At 41.2% G+C, this 16,962-nt stretch overlaps 2 protein-coding genes across 9 annotated transcripts; one reads left to right on the top strand and one right to left on the bottom strand.

Moving 5' to 3' along the window:
• Nucleotides 1–6,062: 6,062 nt before the first annotated feature.
• LOC119340550 (probable xyloglucan endotransglucosylase/hydrolase protein 26) lies at nucleotides 6,063–7,554 on the bottom strand. The gene is made up of 4 exons (XM_037612472.1): nucleotides 7,353–7,554; nucleotides 7,062–7,162; nucleotides 6,777–6,970; nucleotides 6,063–6,676 (listed from the first exon to the last, which is right to left on the bottom strand). Exons 1-4 carry the CDS (start codon nucleotides 7,525–7,527, stop codon nucleotides 6,277–6,279), a joined length of 870 nt encoding a protein of 289 aa, XP_037468369.1. The 5' UTR covers nucleotides 7,528–7,554; the 3' UTR covers nucleotides 6,063–6,276.
• Nucleotides 7,555–8,916: 1,362 nt separating this feature from the next.
• LOC119340307 lies at nucleotides 8,917–16,468 on the top strand. 8 transcript variants are annotated; one of them, XM_037612203.1, is made up of 9 exons: nucleotides 8,917–9,416; nucleotides 10,216–10,646; nucleotides 11,988–12,118; nucleotides 12,519–12,598; nucleotides 13,372–13,424; nucleotides 14,293–14,329; nucleotides 14,975–15,074; nucleotides 15,383–15,505; nucleotides 16,056–16,468. In XM_037612203.1, exons 4-9 carry the CDS (start codon nucleotides 12,541–12,543, stop codon nucleotides 16,069–16,071), a joined length of 387 nt encoding a protein of 128 aa, XP_037468100.1. In that variant the 5' UTR covers nucleotides 8,917–9,416; nucleotides 10,216–10,646; nucleotides 11,988–12,118; nucleotides 12,519–12,540; the 3' UTR covers nucleotides 16,072–16,468. The 8 variants fall into 8 exon arrangements, 6 of the variants coding, with proteins under 6 accessions (XP_037468100.1, XP_037468099.1, XP_037468102.1 ...); XM_037612202.1 differs by having other exon boundaries at nucleotides 8,917–9,540; XM_037612205.1 differs by having other exon boundaries at nucleotides 8,917–9,588; nucleotides 14,296–14,329.
• Nucleotides 16,469–16,962: the final 494 nt, after the last annotated feature.

Genomic DNA, 16,962 nt, shown 5'->3' with positions numbered 1-16,962 from the left:
CCGCCTCCCTTCTAATCTCTCCCCCCCTTGATTTTCATGGGGTGGGCCCCGCCTCCCTTCTAATCTCAAATAAAAAACTGCCACATAAGCACAACCTGTTGAATCCGTAAAATTCAGCCCGTGTGTGTAGCATTGCCGCTCCTATACTAGGTCGCTCAATCCAGGGAGCAACTACGTATTGCGTGTTGCGAGATCAGAGGAGGTCGTCTCAAGGCGCCCCCCCAGTTGCTACTACTGGGTCGACCCAAGTGGCTTAGTTCCTTTTTAATATTTTCAAAATAAATATTCTAAATACATATACTCCAAGAAATTAAATTTTCTATAAAAATATAAAAATCATGAATTTAAAAATACTAACATGGTGTAATTTTTTTTGTACTGTTAATATAAATGTTCACAACATTTTAAAAATGCTCATTCAAAAATGTACATGAGATATTTAAAAAATGTTTATAAAATAAAAAAAACATATTTCTGTAAACTAAGAAAAATTTCATACCTTTCAAAAAAGGTACATGGCAATTGAAAAAGTGTTCACACATTTCAAAATAATGTTTACAACATTTAAAAAAATGTTATGTACAATGTAACACAATATTCACATTGTTTACAAAAAGATTTCATATCATTGAAAAAAATGTTTCAGTGTGTATTTGATATATATTTTTTTTGCGGTTGTGTATTTGATAAGTATTTAACACACATTCAAAAAAATGTTCAAAAATATGTATTTTAAGAAAATATTAACCATGTATTTGATATTTGTCAAACGTGTTGAAAAATGTTTTAAATGATTATGAGAAACATACAATGTGTTTGAAAAAAAGTAAATGATTAAACATATATTCTAGAAATGCTTATGTATGTATTTAGTTTTTTTAATTGTGTACGAAAAGGTTCTTGGTACATACGAAAAATATACAATGTGTATAAATGAAGTAGACTTGTGTTGGAAAAAAACTGAAAATAAAAGATAATAATAAAAACTGAATGAGAAAAAAGAAAAAGGCAAAGAAAACGAGTGCAAGTAGTGATAACCAGTCAGAAAATCCGAAAGAAGAAAAGATAAAAGGCTAGTGTTTTTTTTTAGCAAAAGATGAATGGCCGACATAGAGCCGTTACAGTACTGGGCTGGAACCTCAATCATGCCATGAGGCGATTACAAGTTACTTCTCGGTCCGGGCAAGAAACAGTTTGTGGCGCTCAATCCAGGCAGTTGGGGCCCCTATGTCTCGCTTGCCATTTGGGCGCAGGAGTCTTTTTCTGTCTTTCTTATTTGAAATCCAAATCGAAATGTCTCCTATACGGCGCCGTCAGCTTTTGTTTTGGAGCGGTTACTGTGCCCTCGGCTGGCAGACCATATTTGACACCCGTTGCGTCAGAACTTTCAGCCTTCGCTGAGCCGAGCGTCCGATTCGTCCGGCCCACGTACACGATTCGAGTTTTGTTCCTCCGCTGTTGTTTCCTGCACTGTTTCCTGTGTTTTTTTTCTTCTGTGATTTTTTGCTTTCAATTTTCTCAATGTTTTGTCCGGTTTTCAATGGTTTTGTTGTGGCTTCTTCTGTTGCCGTTTTGTTTTGTTTTACCTTTCTGGTTCTTTCATGTTCTTTCTGTTTATTTTTTGTTCTGGTTTTATCTTTCTCTTTCTTTCTTTTTTCCTTTTTCGTCCACTAATAATTTAAGGAAATGTTTTATCATTGTTTTTGCATTAATACTTTGGCATGATAAATTATTTTTGTTTCTTCTGTTTATTTTTTCTTTTCTTCTATTTTGTGTATTATATAAAAGTTCACCATGTATTACAAAAATGTTCATCATATATTTAAGAAAAGGTTCACGGCAAATTGAGAAAAATATTCATTGTGTATTTAAAACATGTTCAACGTATATTATAAAATGTTCAGTGTGTATTTTCAAATTATTTAGTGTATATCACAAAAAATATTGAATGTGTATTTTCAAATTGGTCTGCGTATACCACAAAGAGGTTCAATATGTTTTTTCGAATTGTTCAGCGTACATCAGAAAAAGGTGCAATGTGTACTTAAGAAATCTTCATTGTATATTACGAAAATGTTCAATGTATACTAAAAATATTCAATGGTTGAAATTTTTCTCTTTTTTGGGACTGCCACTACATTTAGTTCATAAAGTATGCATGCAGTATACTAATCATTATAACTCAATAGCTCAAGTGGTAAGGATCCCTAGCAATCTGGCCTAGGATTGTGAGTTTGAATCCTTTGACACAACGTAGTTTTTCGGGATTTTTAGTACTGCCTCGCTGCGACACAAGGAAATGGGCCGGTCCATTCAGATTGCGCCCTGCGTGGAAGCTCATATTTTTGACGCCCACGAGCGTCAGCTAGGGGCTCCCCCTTCAGCGCTACATCGTTAATCCCAAAGGGCGCACATCCCCTCCCACGCGCATCGCAGGAGATGGGCCTGCCTATTTCTAGAGCACAATGTGAATTCTGCTTCGTTTTGAGAAGCTTGTGGAAGCTCCCAGACTATTTTTTTTCTCATTTGTCATAATATGCGGTGGTATTTTCTGGTTCCTTTTTTTTTCGTTCTATCCTTTATTTTTTCCTCCTTTAACTTTTTATTTTATTTTTCTTCATTTATTTTTTCGATTTTGGAAATTACACGGACTTTTTCAAATTCTGTGAACTTTTTCTTTCAAATCGACTCCTTTTTTCAGTTTTGATGATTAGACTTCCAAATTCGATGAATGTTTTTTAGGTTTGATGAAAAAAATCATATTCAATTTTTTTAAAATTTCATGAAATTCTTTTGAAATCTGATGAAGTTTATTAGAGTTTTCTGAAATTTCTTAACAATTCGATGAACTTGTTTCTAATTCAGTGTTTTTTTTGTCAAATCTATTAACTTTTTGTAGTTTGTATTTTATTGAAATTCCATGAACATTTTTTAATTCATTATTTTTATGCTATTGTTTCTGATTTTTCTCTCATTGCAAAATTCAATGGTTGACCAGTTAACTGGTCGACTGAACCGCTTAACATAATCGAGCAAACGTGGGAAACTAGTTGAGTGCTTGTCTTCTTCTTGGGCTGGCCCATGATACGGGGGTGCATGGATGAGCTCAACGGATGCTTAAGGCGCCCTATAGGAGCTTTTGTCTCGGTTATATTGAGACCTAGGGAAGCCTCGCGTCAAGGGCAGCGCGAGATGGGCCGGCTCAGGTGCGCTGGATGCCACAACTTCATTTTTTTATTTATTTTGCTTTCTTTCTTTTTTACTTTGTTTGTACTTCCAAATATTATATATAAAATATATTACAAAAACACTTTGCATAAAACATTTGGAAAAATGTTAACCAAGCGTTTGAAAAATTGTTATATGTGTATTGAAAAAATGTATCTTGTGTATGCCAAAAGTGGATACGAAACAATATACAATGTGTGTGAAAAAAATATCATGTATTTAAAAACATGTGAAACAAATGTTAACCAAGTGTTTGAAAAATGTTAAATGTGTATAGAAAAAGATCTTGTGTATACCAAAAATGTATACGAAAAAATATATAATGTGTGTGAAAAAAGTTGATCATGTATTTGCAAAATGTTAAATAAGAATTTGAAATAATGTTAAACAAGCATTTGAGCATATGTAGAGAATTTTTTTTGAACATGTATTAAAAAAAATCTTAATCTTGCATTTGATAAAATATTAATCGGGAATTTGAAAAAATGTCAAAAATATGTATAGAAAAAATATTGACCATATATTATAGAAACGTTAATTTTGTATTTGAAAAATATAAATCAAGCATTTGTAAATGTGTATAGAAAGATGTGAATATGTATTTAAAATATGTTAATCTGTATTTGAACATGATCAAGCATTTGAAAAATGTTAAAATGTGTATAGAAAAAACTGTTGACCAGTTATCAAAATTAAGGTACTCTTGTATTTGAAAAATGTTGATCAAGTATTTGAAAACCAAGATGAAACAAAGAAAAAACATTTTAGAAACAAATAAAAACATTTTTGGCATTTTCTTCCTTTTTTTGGATAGAAAGAAGGGTACACTGGGAGGGCAAGAGGTAGTTAAAAACGGAGAAATTAGTGAGGAAACAAAGAAGAACAGTAAAAAACAAAACAAAAAAAACCTACGAACAGCGAACGAAGTGCAGCGAGCAAACTCGATTGAGAAACCTAATGCGGATAAAAAGACAAAAATGGGCTGGCCCAACTGCTGCATCACAGGGGGAAATGCTTCAGCGAGACAGAAGAAACTGTTGCGTGAAGCGAGATATAGTCGCCGTGGCGAAGTTATGTCTCCATCTGGGGTATTTTTTGACAAAAGTGGCCTCTTTCAGCGACTTCAAGCACGTCTGGCCCCTGGCCGAAACTAATTCCAAATCTGGCCCCTATGGTCGGCGCCAAAGAATAAGGCGCCGAATATGCACATCTCGGCTCCAACATCTATGGCCCCGAACTAGTGGGCCCAAGAACATCACCGTAACACCGAGTGGACGGGAAACCGGCGACGTGGCGTATTCGGCGCCGAACTACGGATAGGTTTCCATCGATTCACCGTGGGGAAATTCCCCATATCCTTTTCATCGAACCTAGTCGAGCCGCCGCAGCCAGCCGAGGTAGCCGCCGTCGGCCCCGGCCAGGCGCCATACTTGTTGCTTTTGTTTCGAGACCTTTTATGTCTATGAACTAAGTATGCGTGACATTATGGTCATTTCTCTTATGTTTGGACTCTTTGTGATGATGTTTGTTAAACATTTTAGTGTTGCGCTGTATTGTGATGGCTTTTGTTGTTGAGCTATGATGTGTTGTGCTGAGATTTGAGATGTTATATATCCGCTGTTATTATGTTTCAGGGTTGGCTACAAAATGAGTGGAGGTGATGGCCAAATTTTCTATCAGCTGGGTGCTTCGGCGCTAGTGAGATTGGCGCCGAGATTGACCAGGTCGGCGCCAGGGAACGTAGTGCCGAAATGAATAACGACGGCGCCGGGTTACGCGGCGCCTAGACCGAACACTTCGGCGCCAGCCGTCGTCCGAATCCAGGAGACATCCAGAACGATGCAAACAAGAGCGTTGGTTTCTTCTAAGGATGACGGCACTGCTCGCTGTGGCGCCGAAGCTCGGCGCCAAGTACCATGGCGCCGCACGTTGGCGCTCAACACCTTGGCGTCGAATATGCCACGTCTCCAGTTTTGCCATCCGTTCGGCTTGACGGGCAGCTGTTGGGCCCACTAGTTCGGCGCCATATAGAATAGAGCCGAGATGTGCATATACGGCGCCCTGCACTTTGGCGCCGACCAGATTTGCTATTAGTTTCGGCCAGGGGCCAGACGTGCTTGAAGTTGCTGTAAGGGGCCAGATTTGTCAAAAAATACCCATCTGGGCGAGAAATAGCTATGGCGCTCAATGTAGGCAGTAGTGTGGCATCGCCCTTGCCACTGCTGAAACATTTTCCCCAAATGCAGCCTGAAACATTTTCAGACAATAATTCAGAGATGAGCCTGAAACATTTTCCCCAGTAATTCAGAGATGAGCCTAGGCTCACATCTATTCTAGCTGAATAGTAAATAAAAAAACGACACTGACTTTTCTTAGAAAAAGCTGAAATATTTAGGCATCCAACACTTGTTGCGTTAGGAGCGTGCAGATGTTTGTGGTCAAATGACATCCGAGGAGCTCGTGTCAACAAGAAAAAAGGTCTGTACAGTGCTCTTTTTCAAAGTTTCCCCGGCAGTCAGTTCTCTTTAAAAAGGTAAAAAAGTAATGTCTATAAATATTGATTAGAATCTCACTCAAATCCTATACATGTAAATTTTCATAAAATAATATAGTTTAAGTTTAAAAACTGTGCTACAAAGCTATCCCATTTCTCATTTTCAGCTAGGTCGCACATGGCCATACCATTTTGTGAACATTTATATGGATAAGTTTCTATGGAATACGTAGCTATCTAGTACATCAGCATTGATTTTAGTAGCGGCGATCATTTCATTTAAGAAAGACACACCATTTACAACTATCTGATCCCAACAGGAAGAACTTTATATTCGAGAGAAGGCAACATCCTCTTTGGATCATTATAAATCATTGATCAGGCCAAAACAGAATGCACGTAGTAATCTCGCAAGAAACAATCATCAACAGAAAAGAATAAACATATCAGGAGATTCGACGCGACGCCCCTCAAACATCCAAGGGAACAAAATGGGAGGAGTACGTGCGCGCATCGTATCATCGATCATATGGTTGTATCACTTGATTTTCTCATCAGTACTGTTCCATGTCGCACTCGGGCGGCACGGGGCCCTTGCCGCCGTCCCTGGCTTTGGCGCAGTAGTCGTAGATGGTGTAGCCGAGCTGCACGGCCCTGAGCTTGCGCATCTGCTCCTTGGTGAGCTGGGACGGCTCCGGCGGGGTGTCCTTGTTGCATCTGGCGGCGCATTCGGCGTCGGCGCCTGAGCACTCGCAGACGTCGAGGCCCATGTTGTTGTACTCGGCGACGAAGGGCGCCTTGGTCCAGTCCGTCTTGACGCGGCCGCCCTGCGTGGCCCAGTCGTCTGCCGACCAGATGCTGGAGAAGCCGTACATCGGCCGCTTCGTCGGGAATGGCACGCCCTTGCTCGCGTAGTTGCGGAACACGCGGATAGGGATGCTGTCCACAAACCACCTGCATGCACGCGGAGAGTCGATCCATGGAAGTTAGACTCCGTTGATTCTGCATGTAATCAGGCAGCAGAGGTACAAGGATGCATGCATGGGCTGCTTACACGATCATGGAGGGGTTCCATAAGATGGTGTAGTTGTGGAAGTCGTCGGTGGGGTCGAACCAGGGGTAGAACTGCACCTCCTTGGCGCCCACGCCATCGGCGAACACGTTGGTGTGGATGGTGTAGGGCTGGCCCGTCTCGTTGCCCAGGAACTCGAAGTCGATCTCGTCGTGGTCGTCGCCCACCGACGACGTCTGTCCATCGTAATTAGTTTCACATGGTCAGTTATCCGTGAAATGTAGTCCGTCAGATAGTGTCACACGAGTCGTTAATTAACTGACGTACGTAGTAGGTGGTGACGGTGCCGGCCGAGTTGCCCTTGACCAGTTTGATCAAGGTGGAGATGCTGCCGTAGATGAACGTCTTCTTGGTCCGGAGCATACTGCCTGATGAAACCCACAATCCAAAACAGCAATGATCATCGGGATCGCCATGCACGTACGGAATGGAATTCAGCAAGCAAAGGAGCATTTTTTTTTTCCGAGAGTACGCCAAAAGCGTACGGAACATAATTCAGCAAGCAAAAGAGCATTTTGACATGTAAAAAGTTGCTGAGAGAGATACGATGTGTGTTACCTGAGATGTTGCTGACGAGGGAGAGCGTGAGGTGCTCCCCTCCGTCCGTCATCGCGGCGTTCTGCGGCTCCCACGTGATGTCGCACAGGTCGGCGAAGTTGGCGCCGACGAGCCCGGGCCTCAGCACCGCCGCGAAGGCAACGACGGCGAGGAGAGCCCGCATCGACATCCCCATCTCCTCCTTGCCTGTGGACAGCCAACTGATGCGTGCGCGCGATCGACGACTTCGAGCTGGTAGAGAATTCAGAGGGCGCCGGTCTAGCTTTATACTATAAGATGATGAGAATTTTCATTTCCAGCTCGGACAGGGGAGGTTCTGGTGCGCATGTAGGCACGTAGAAATGAATAATGGTCTGTGCAGCCCCGACGGATTCTGCCAGCTTGCCCGACGTCTGAATGATTTGACTAATGGAATCTTCTGGTTGATGATCTAATAAGGAATGGTTCTTGGCAGAGGGTTTAGTAGTGCTCCGCATGACCAATGCCGTTGTCCTTCATCGACGGGCCTGCACGCGGCGACTGCTGCTATAGTGCTCGCCATCACCTCCGGCATGCGTATGTGTCACTAGGTCAATGGCCAACGGCGTTCGCCATTTGTCAAACGAGGACATTTTGGGCAAATGTTTGCTTCAGTGTTTCATTAAGTAGTATTGCTGCAGTTGAAATAATCTTGTGCTCATTTGATTGGAAAATAGTACTCCCTCCGACCCATATTACTTGTCGCAGACTTAGTGTAACTTTGTAACATGGATCGGAGGAAGTAGAAGAAGTTGCTGGTCTGATAGTGACGTGCGAGATTTTCTAGCGTCATATTACTGTCCAGCACTACTGCACTGGATACAAGTCGGCAAGTTGTTCTGAGTCCAAATGGTGAGAAAATCGACCAATTTGACTTTTAAATATGAAGTCTGAATTTTATCATATGGTCTTCGCTAACTGTCTGTATTTTCCTTCTACAAGTCATGATCTTCTGACCAGTTCTCTGCTAACAGTTTCTATTTTCTTTTGGCTCTCCGTGGGCCTTTCGCTTTTTGTTTGTTTTAGGCTTGTATAAGGCCTTCTGTGCGCAGAGAATAAATTAGTTTTTCTTTAAGTATCGGTGCTTAATTAGACCCTTCACTATAGAGATAACAGTGATGCTTAAGAAAAAAATATTTTATTTTAAAAGTAAATACACTGATGATGCTTGAACTTATTAAGGATGTTCGTTTTAGTGTCTGAACTAAAAAAAATACGCCAAACAAGTTCTAAAACTTGATACCCTGCTAGAAATAACATGAAAAATCGAACAAGCAACCTGACGATTGCGCGCTGCTCCCGCTAGCCACTTCAACAATCGATGACAGAAACGGCCCCAGAGCTTAATGTATTTTAACCTAAACTCTTCTGTCCATAAATGAGCTGCAGCCACTGCCCATTTTGCACATGTTATTTTTTTAAGTAAAAAGTACGTACATTAAACCCATTAACAGTCGCGCAAAGAGCGCATCCTCGTGCTATCCACCTGTTCCGATTTTACTGTGCCAAACGAAGAAAAAAAAACTCGATTTCGTGTGCGCCGGACTGGGCAGCGAGCCCTTTCCCCTTACGCTCAGCGCGACATCGCCCCTCTCCTCCAACTCCTAGGGCTAGGGTTACCGCAGCTGCCGCCGCCTTCCCCGCTCGTGCTCTCTCCATCTCCCGTCCGGAACTCCCACGCCGCTAGGTCCCCTCGCCCACGTTAGCCTCGCCGCAGAAGAGGGCTAGCGCGCCCGCGCCGCCGGTCAAGTTGCGTATGGAGGCGAGGAGGAGGAGGAGCAGCACCCGAAGGAGGTCGTCCTCAGAGCACGCATCCCCGTCGTCAACCTTGCGCACACTGAAGGTTGCCGCTGCTGACCGGAGTCGGCCAGGTCGACTGCGTGCCTGCCGGCCTGAAGCTCATCCTGGAGTCCCTATCGGTGGCTGGTGGAGAAGCACCCAACGGTGGTAGTGAGTACGCCGGGGTGCCGAAGTGGATGGAGAAGCATCCCATCCGCGAGGGTTTGGGCTTCGGCCTCACTGGTCCCGTGAGCCAAGAAAATGACGGTGAGAGGTTTGATTGGTTGGTGAGGCAAAGGAATGCCGCTGCTTTTCGATCCCCAATTATCAGTGTTCCGTCTGGAGTTCACTGCTCACGATTCGGGGGGCTTCGCGGCGATTTATCCACCAGGTGCTTGGCGTGGGCTCAACTCCTACCTCAGTCTGGTTGTTGGATGAGGTGGGTTTGGGGTCACATATTGGATTTGTCTGCTGGCTTGTTGATGGTCACAAAGATCGACTGAACAGATATTTCTCTGTCGAACAGATCGCTGAAGTCCATTCCTGTTGTTTTTCAAGCAATAATAAGCAGCTTGTTGCTTGATCGAACTGCTATTTGCTTGTTGAACCAAACTTCCTGTTTTATCACTGCTTGGTTGAGGTGTGTAGCATTCAGTAATCAGTTGCATGGATGCATAATTAATCAAGCTGTTAAAAAGGTCTGCCTTTTGATTGGTGCCACATTTAAATTCTGTGTTCTTGGTCAGATCGCAAATCAAGTTAGATGACAGAGATGTAGAGAGCCTCCGTCACTACGAGCCCAATCGAGTCCTTGTATTTGATCCCCCTGCGTTTAAGTTTTTGTTTGGTTCACATCTCCTATTCATCTTTTTGGTTTCTTCTTCTTCTTCTTCGACTATAGCTCCTTTGGATTTTTCTTGGGCTGTTTCGGTTGCTTGTTGGCTGTTTCTTTCTTTGATTTTATCTTTGCGATGTCCTTTTCCCCTCTGTCTCATTTCCTTTTCCTTTCTTTGTCTTTGCCTGATTAACATTGTATTATTCATGTGCTGACCAATTTGTTTCACAGGAGTATCGGGTGCGCCGACGACGAGGACCAGATCGTGTTTCGCCTCCGGTTCCAGCTCATGGTCGCGCTGGACATTCCCCACGACGCCGTCTGCGGCGATCCAAAGCTCGCTGAGGACGGGGATGAGGTGGGGGTGCAGATGCAGGGTGATGCTGCTACAGGGCCCCTGAAGAAGTAGGGGAAGCTGGACGAGGACGACGTGGCGTTCCATGGTCGCGGTGGCTGGAGGGGCGGCGCTGCGTCGCAGTGGATGAGATGGCTGGAACTCCTCCTTCCCATCTGCACCATCTGTTCAACGCATTGACATCGCGACCCCGAGCGAGATATCCGTGCTCTCCGGCGATGTGGGATGCCGTCCTCCAGCGCGCCTGCGACAGAAGAGCCTTCGCCCTACAGTTTACAGATTTTTCTCATGGCCGATGCGCTCAGAGGTATTGCTTATGTGTCCATGTTGTTACTTGCTATCGCCGTATATGTATTTTTTTACACGTTCTTGCGCTACTTTGCAAAGAAAAAACTTACATTTTGGGTCATTGGGGATGGATTGACATGTTCAGGATTCAGACACCAGCTCCAAAAAAGTGGTTACAGTTTTTCACGTCTCTCTGTTCCTACAAATTGCAAGATAAATCAGCTAGGTGTTTTCTTTCATTTGCGTATGGTTTCATTTTTATTGATAAACCATCATGATCTGGTTTTGACTTACCACAGTGCCATTCTTACGTTGAAGAGTAAAACAGAGATCCTGCATTGGTGGTGGTAGTGAAATGTAAATATGATTGTCTAGGCTAATCACAACTTTCAGCCGAATTACTTGGCTAAAGACATACACAAAAAGTAAACATTTAGTGATGAACGAACATGCTGCTCTTCTAAACTGCAAGCAAAGTTTTCTCTGCCAACTAGGCTCGCCTTTGCTTGTTGTATTTCTGAACAAATCTTGCAGAAAACTCAGGACCCTGAGATTTTGCGACTATAGTGTGAAGTTCAGTAAATGAATCAATAATAAACTCAGCTAACATGTATGAACCATCCCAGATGTTAGAGTTTTGCTAAAATATAGGGTACCCTTAAATATATGTGATGTTTATGACTGGCTGCATGATGATAATGTTAGTAAATTTGTCATCAATAGTACTTTCACCATTTTGTACTTTACCACGTCTACTAAATGAAGAGATTTCGTGTGTATTAAATAAAGAGAGTTTGTTACTTGTAGAGGCTATCCAAGGCAAAATTAACAGTTGATTACTTAGATGTAGCTGTATTGTTGATATGGTGTTAGTATATCAACTCTTAAAGAGGCATAAGTTCACGATTCAGCAGACAACTTACAGTAGTGTTGACTTACAGAATACTAAGTTTATGGAATGTGTCTAATGGAAGCAATTTCTTGGTGTCATCTGTGTATGGTTTCATTTTTATTGATAAACCATCATGGTCTTGTTTTGACTTACATATTCAATACAATTTTGTGGTATACCGAAAAAATAACATATAAGCACAAGGTTTTCTATTTAATACAAAAAATAACATATTCTATCTGGAAAAATACCATATCAACACATTCAGTACAAATTTTGTGGTATACTCAGTTTTTAAATACATAACCATCAGCATACCTTTTCAGCTTTTCTCCTTACTGTTTTTGACATGGTTTATCTAGCGATCTGTGCGCACAGTTTGATCCAGTTCGATGGATATAGCTTCAGCTCTTTTTGTTCCTGCGCCACTCTTTATTAATCATTGCTCACACATTTTTACTATTTCAGGCCACACAATGACAATAGTACGTTTCATAGAGCTGAGTGATGATAATATTATTGCCTGGAGCAGCATGAGGAGACTGTTCAAGAGGATCAGATTGCAACTCAACACCGGGCAACGTTGCTTGATAGGCAGGGTATGTTTTTTCTAGCTGGTGAAGGAAGCCAAAGGGTGTAGGCAGTGTTTGCTGCAGCTGGTGCATTTACAGTGAGGCTGCATACTAAATTCCATACAAAAGTTTCAAACTAACGGTATCTGCTAAGGTTTCCACTTGTGATGAATGCATTAGTCTGCGCTCTTTATGGTACCTGTTTATATCTTCTGTAATTTCACCGTGATGTATGAAGACTACGACCCAAGTAAGAAAACTAGAAAATTGTTGATAACAGCCATTTACAGTCAGGATTCAAACTAATGTTTTTATTAGGCTTTCCGACTTTGATAAATGCATTAGTCTGCTCTCTTAGAAGTAAATCTAATCATGGAATCACTCAGGAATGATGATAGTTGGTTTATTGTTCTTTTTCTGATTCAAGGTTTCGTGAGTGGCTGAGATCGATGTTGAGAGAACATGGAGGTCCCTTATTTGATGCTTTCAGATCAAAATACCTGAAAGGTATTGCGGCTCCTGTTTTTTACTTGCCAACTATGTGCTACTCTGACTTATTATTCTCATAATTTTGTAACTTTGTTATAACGTATTACTCCATACCAACAGTGTAAGTACATATTTCACTATTGGTTAAACAATGTCTTAGAACTTTGCACGCATCAATGCTGGTTTCCATCTTTAAAAAGCTAAATAAAAAAGTTAGTAATTTGCTCATGTAGTAGGCTGTGAGAGCAGGAAAAATGTTCAGTTGGGATCGACTTTACAGTTACATACGATTATTACACCTATAGTGGACTCCATGATAATTACATGCTAACGATGTACCGTATGCTCTTGCGTTTGTTTTATGCATGGAGGGAGTTTATACTTGCTTTAATCAAACAGTTGGAGCTGAAGAATTCAGTTATGGTTCTAGAATAGATCACATTCTCGTTTCGAAATGCACGCACTACCGAGATGAGGACGCTACGGCACCGCGAGCCGCACTGAACGGTGGCACAATCCATGAGGCACAGAATTTAAATTCCGTTCTCATCGTCACATCGATCACAACATTCAGATCACCGAGTAGTTCCTTTCTTAGGAATAAAGCGTGTCTCCCTGGGCTAAACTGTAACAAAGTTCATACTATTAAAGTTCAGATTATTAACCTTCACTTTCATTATCAAAGATCTGCACACTTTGTTTTCGATTCACACACCTAGGCTCGTCTAATGTGCTCGGATCTGGCTAGATTCATTTTGATGCATTATCTGTTACTCTTTTTGATTCATTAGGTCATCGTATCTGGTGGTTGCGGGTTTCCCATCAGCAGCTACTGTTGCACTCTGTCAGTCAACATTCTTCTTTGCCGTCTATGCTCTTTAGGCTCGCTGCTTGTTTTAGTTTTTTCACTTGGGAATTATTAGTTTGATTACCTAAAATTATGTCTCTATTCTTCTAAGTTAGGGCCTGTTTTAGGTTTTTCACTTGGGAATTATTAGTTTGATTACCTAAAATTATGCCTCTATTCTTCTAAGTTAGGGCCTGTTTTTACCTCTTCGCCTCCAGAATTTATTTCATCGATTCTCTCACGCTTCATTTAGGCCACTTGATCATTGTTCTTATCTACTTCCATTCATCGCTTCTTCCGATTAATCCCTGCTTAGCCGTTTTTTCTCATAGGGATGATATATGTTAGTAGGTTATTTCGACAGCATCAGCCATCTATGTTTACTGTGGATGTACTTCTCTGAAGAATATTGTTCGCTGCATTAATTGTGTTATCCTGACGAATCTTAGTTTCCAGATTAGAATGATGTATGAAATATTGCTGCTTTATTGTGATCTGTTTCTTTAGTTGCATACCCAATTAACTCGACCACTATTGAACTTGACATATGGTCATACCCATTACAAACACTAAAATGCATGCATCTCTTGCTTTCAACTATAAACCATCTTATCTACAATCAGTCGCTATCAACTAGCCTTTCCCTCAGAAATCACTTAACACAATGCTTCAATTAGTACATCCATGCAATTTTTTGAATGTCTGCCCATATGGATACACCCTCTTTTAATTCTCTATTTCCGTTTAATTTGCTGATATAGTACTAGCTAAATTAGAAACTGTTCTTTGTTACCTGGTGCTCTCCTTTATTTCTTTTCATCTTAGCTTACTCCCAGTTATTTGCATTTCTTACTCACAAGGACAGCAGGTCGAAGATGACCCCTGCGACTACATCATTCGTGGTAAGCACACAAAGTTCTTTCAAAAATAATACTTCACTTTCATTGGCATTGCACCTGACGTAAAACACAAAACAAATGCAGCCTTTTCCTTATAAAACTTGTTGTCGTCCATTTCCAATTTGGCGCGGGCTGTTACTGAACAACATGTTGCTTATGTGCTACTCTTGGGAAAGCTAATCCTGGGAAACATCTCGAATATCAGTACAAACCCGTGCAATTTTTTAGGTTGATGGTTTCCTATTGCTCATCAATATAGGTTGCTTCGCCTCTGTCTATGGTGTCTTTTTTCTTCATGTGATTGAAAGTTGAAACTAAGCTATATGGAGCATATTTATTATTGCCTTCTTTGCTACTTTTGGATTTGTCACCTGAATAATTAGAGTTGATAGCCTATTACGATTTCTTACTAATAACATTGCCAAATTCCCCCCATGCAGAGTAGCTCTTAGAGTGGTCAAAGAGACTGAATTCACATAGAAATGAGTTGATATATTGTGTGTTGAATTAATTTAGCTCTGTTTCGATGGTCAGAGAATAATACTAAACTACCGGTATCTTATTAGGGGCTGGAACAAGGCATGTACGAATTGTTCCTTTTCAATTATATGTGTTTTGTGAATCTTTATCCTTATGTGTTTTCCACAGGCTTACAACACGGAGTGCTAACCAGAAGGGCAACAAGGTGGAGTGGCATGGAAACCAGTTCAAGATTTGGATCTGGTCCAATGAAACTAAGGACAATAACGTGAGCTCCAATCTGACCTTGTGCAACTGTTACATAGTTTTGATTTTAGGTATACGTGCACGGTAGGGCTATATGTGCCCTCTTTGCTGTCATGATGTGTCTGGTTCTCTCAGTTCGTCCTCATCTTGGTTTTGCTTTGTCATCCTTGCGTTTTGTTTGATCCTTGCGTACATGTATGCTCATGTCTCTGTTCTCTGGAGCAACTGTATCGTCCACTAAACAGTGTCACATTCCTATAGTTGCTTGCTACAATTTTGGAAGTCTTTCACAGCTCACAAGTTCTTCTTTCTAAATATATATGCCAACAGGCAAAACAAGGTACAGTGGAGAAGGTTGATGAAATTGTTAAGAGGCAACTTGTTGTTTCTGAAGGCACTGAAGTTTGCTGTAGCACCAACTTCTCTAACCTTGGAGCTGATTCACTGGGCACGGTAAATATCGACAATATTTTTTATTGATGTCATGCATGTTTGTTTTGAACCAAGCAGCACCTAACCTAACTACCTGGCCAAATAGCTCAAGGGATCCAAATGAGTAGTTCCTTGTTGGGTTTGGTTATGTCTATTTTGTTGAGAGATGTGAAATGACACCAAGGACGTGGTTTCATGACAGTAATGAATATCATTGGGTTTATTTACATGTGCAACTGCATTTCTAGAAATCTGTAGAGGTTTAAGGCAGATAGAATATGAGAGTCACTATTAGATTTTCAAGGGGTCACATGAATTAGAAAAAACTTTGTATCTTAACATGGAATAACCAAATCTGGTATCTTAATTTATAGCATTATATGCTATGTATTGCAAATTATAGCATTATAGTTCCTATTTTGTGATTTTCAACCGAGCTGCTATACCTATTGGCTATATATATTCTCGTATCGCACTCCTTTTTTTCTCAAATGCCAGACTAAGGAGGCTCAAATTGCCGGCCACAGTTAAATCGATTCAATGATTTATATCTTTGTTTGCTAATTTGCAGATGCAAACGCTTCTGACTGCTAAAGTTTGTAATTCAGAGAAAGGAGCAAAGCACTCCAGGGTTGTAGTTAAGATCATAGGCTTGCTATGATTCTCTTGCGATTTAGAATTTTAGTCGAGGAATCTTGGCTTGTTGGGTCTCTGCAGTAAAGTCCAGTGGTTATCATTCATTATCATCACCAGATGATTTCATTTTGTGGATGTTTGGGTTTAGAAATTTTTGTCTCACTGTCTGTCTCGACGTACCGTCCATGAGAGCTGTTCATATGAGGGAGTACATTTACAGCTATGCATTTATGTTAGTCATGTTTAGCTCAGCTTGAACTCGTGCATGTAACCTCAAAGATCGCTACTGATCGGCTTTGTCTACAACGTGATTATCTAGCTACATGTGTTCCATCTCAAGTTTTGTTCTGTTGCAAATGTCACTAAAAAGGAAAGTGGAAGGGGTGCCATTTAGCTGGTACCAGAGCTTCCGCTCAGGCGGCGCACGAAGGGTGCGCCCCAGCCACTAGTTTTTTGATAAAGAATGAATTTTATTGACTCAAATGAAGCATCGAGAAGATACAATATAAGCACACATCCGACCTCTGCATAATTAGGATGCACATAGCTAATTCAACACACACATAAACATGCCAACAACTAGCAAGGTCACAAGACCAAAAGCTATGCATAGGCATGAAAAAAAGAAAAAGTAAAAGTAAAAAGCTCCAAAGAGATCAGATCAGCAATCGACAAAATACAACTGAGACCATATCCGCACCAACCATTGACATCACATGGAGGCCGATGATCTTCAACAGCAACGCCTTTAGAAAGGAAGCGACACTTAAGCGCCGCATTCACCGGATCCAACCACAAAGGCCAGAATCAAAGTTTTCACCCTGAATAATAGCCTGAACATA

Source organism: Triticum dicoccoides, chromosome 7B (assembly GCF_002162155.2).
Source record: "Triticum dicoccoides isolate Atlit2015 ecotype Zavitan chromosome 7B, WEW_v2.0, whole genome shotgun sequence".
NCBI classification, from domain to species: Eukaryota; Viridiplantae; Streptophyta; class Magnoliopsida; order Poales; family Poaceae; genus Triticum; species Triticum dicoccoides.
This window is presented reverse-complemented; position numbering and strand designations above follow the sequence as displayed.

Coding starts and splice junctions, on each gene's coding strand:
- LOC119340307 (XM_037612203.1), top strand. CDS start 12,541: ATGTTGAGAGAACATGGAGGTCCCTTATTTGATGCTTTCAGATCAAAA. Junction 12,599..13,371: donor CAGATCAAAATACCTGAAAG/GTATTGCGGCTC, acceptor TTGATTCATTAG/GTCATCGTATCTGGTGGTTG. Junction 14,330..14,974: donor CTGCGACTACATCATTCGTG/GTAAGCACACAA, acceptor TGTTTTCCACAG/GCTTACAACACGGAGTGCTA.
- LOC119340550 (XM_037612472.1), bottom strand. CDS start 7,527: ATGGGGATGTCGATGCGGGCTCTCCTCGCCGTCGTTGCCTTCGCGGCG. Junction 7,163..7,352: donor CCTCGTCAGCAACATCTCAG/GTAACACACATC, acceptor GGGTTTCATCAG/GCAGTATGCTCCGGACCAAG. Junction 6,971..7,061: donor GCACCGTCACCACCTACTAC/GTACGTCAGTTA, acceptor TACGATGGACAG/ACGTCGTCGGTGGGCGACGA.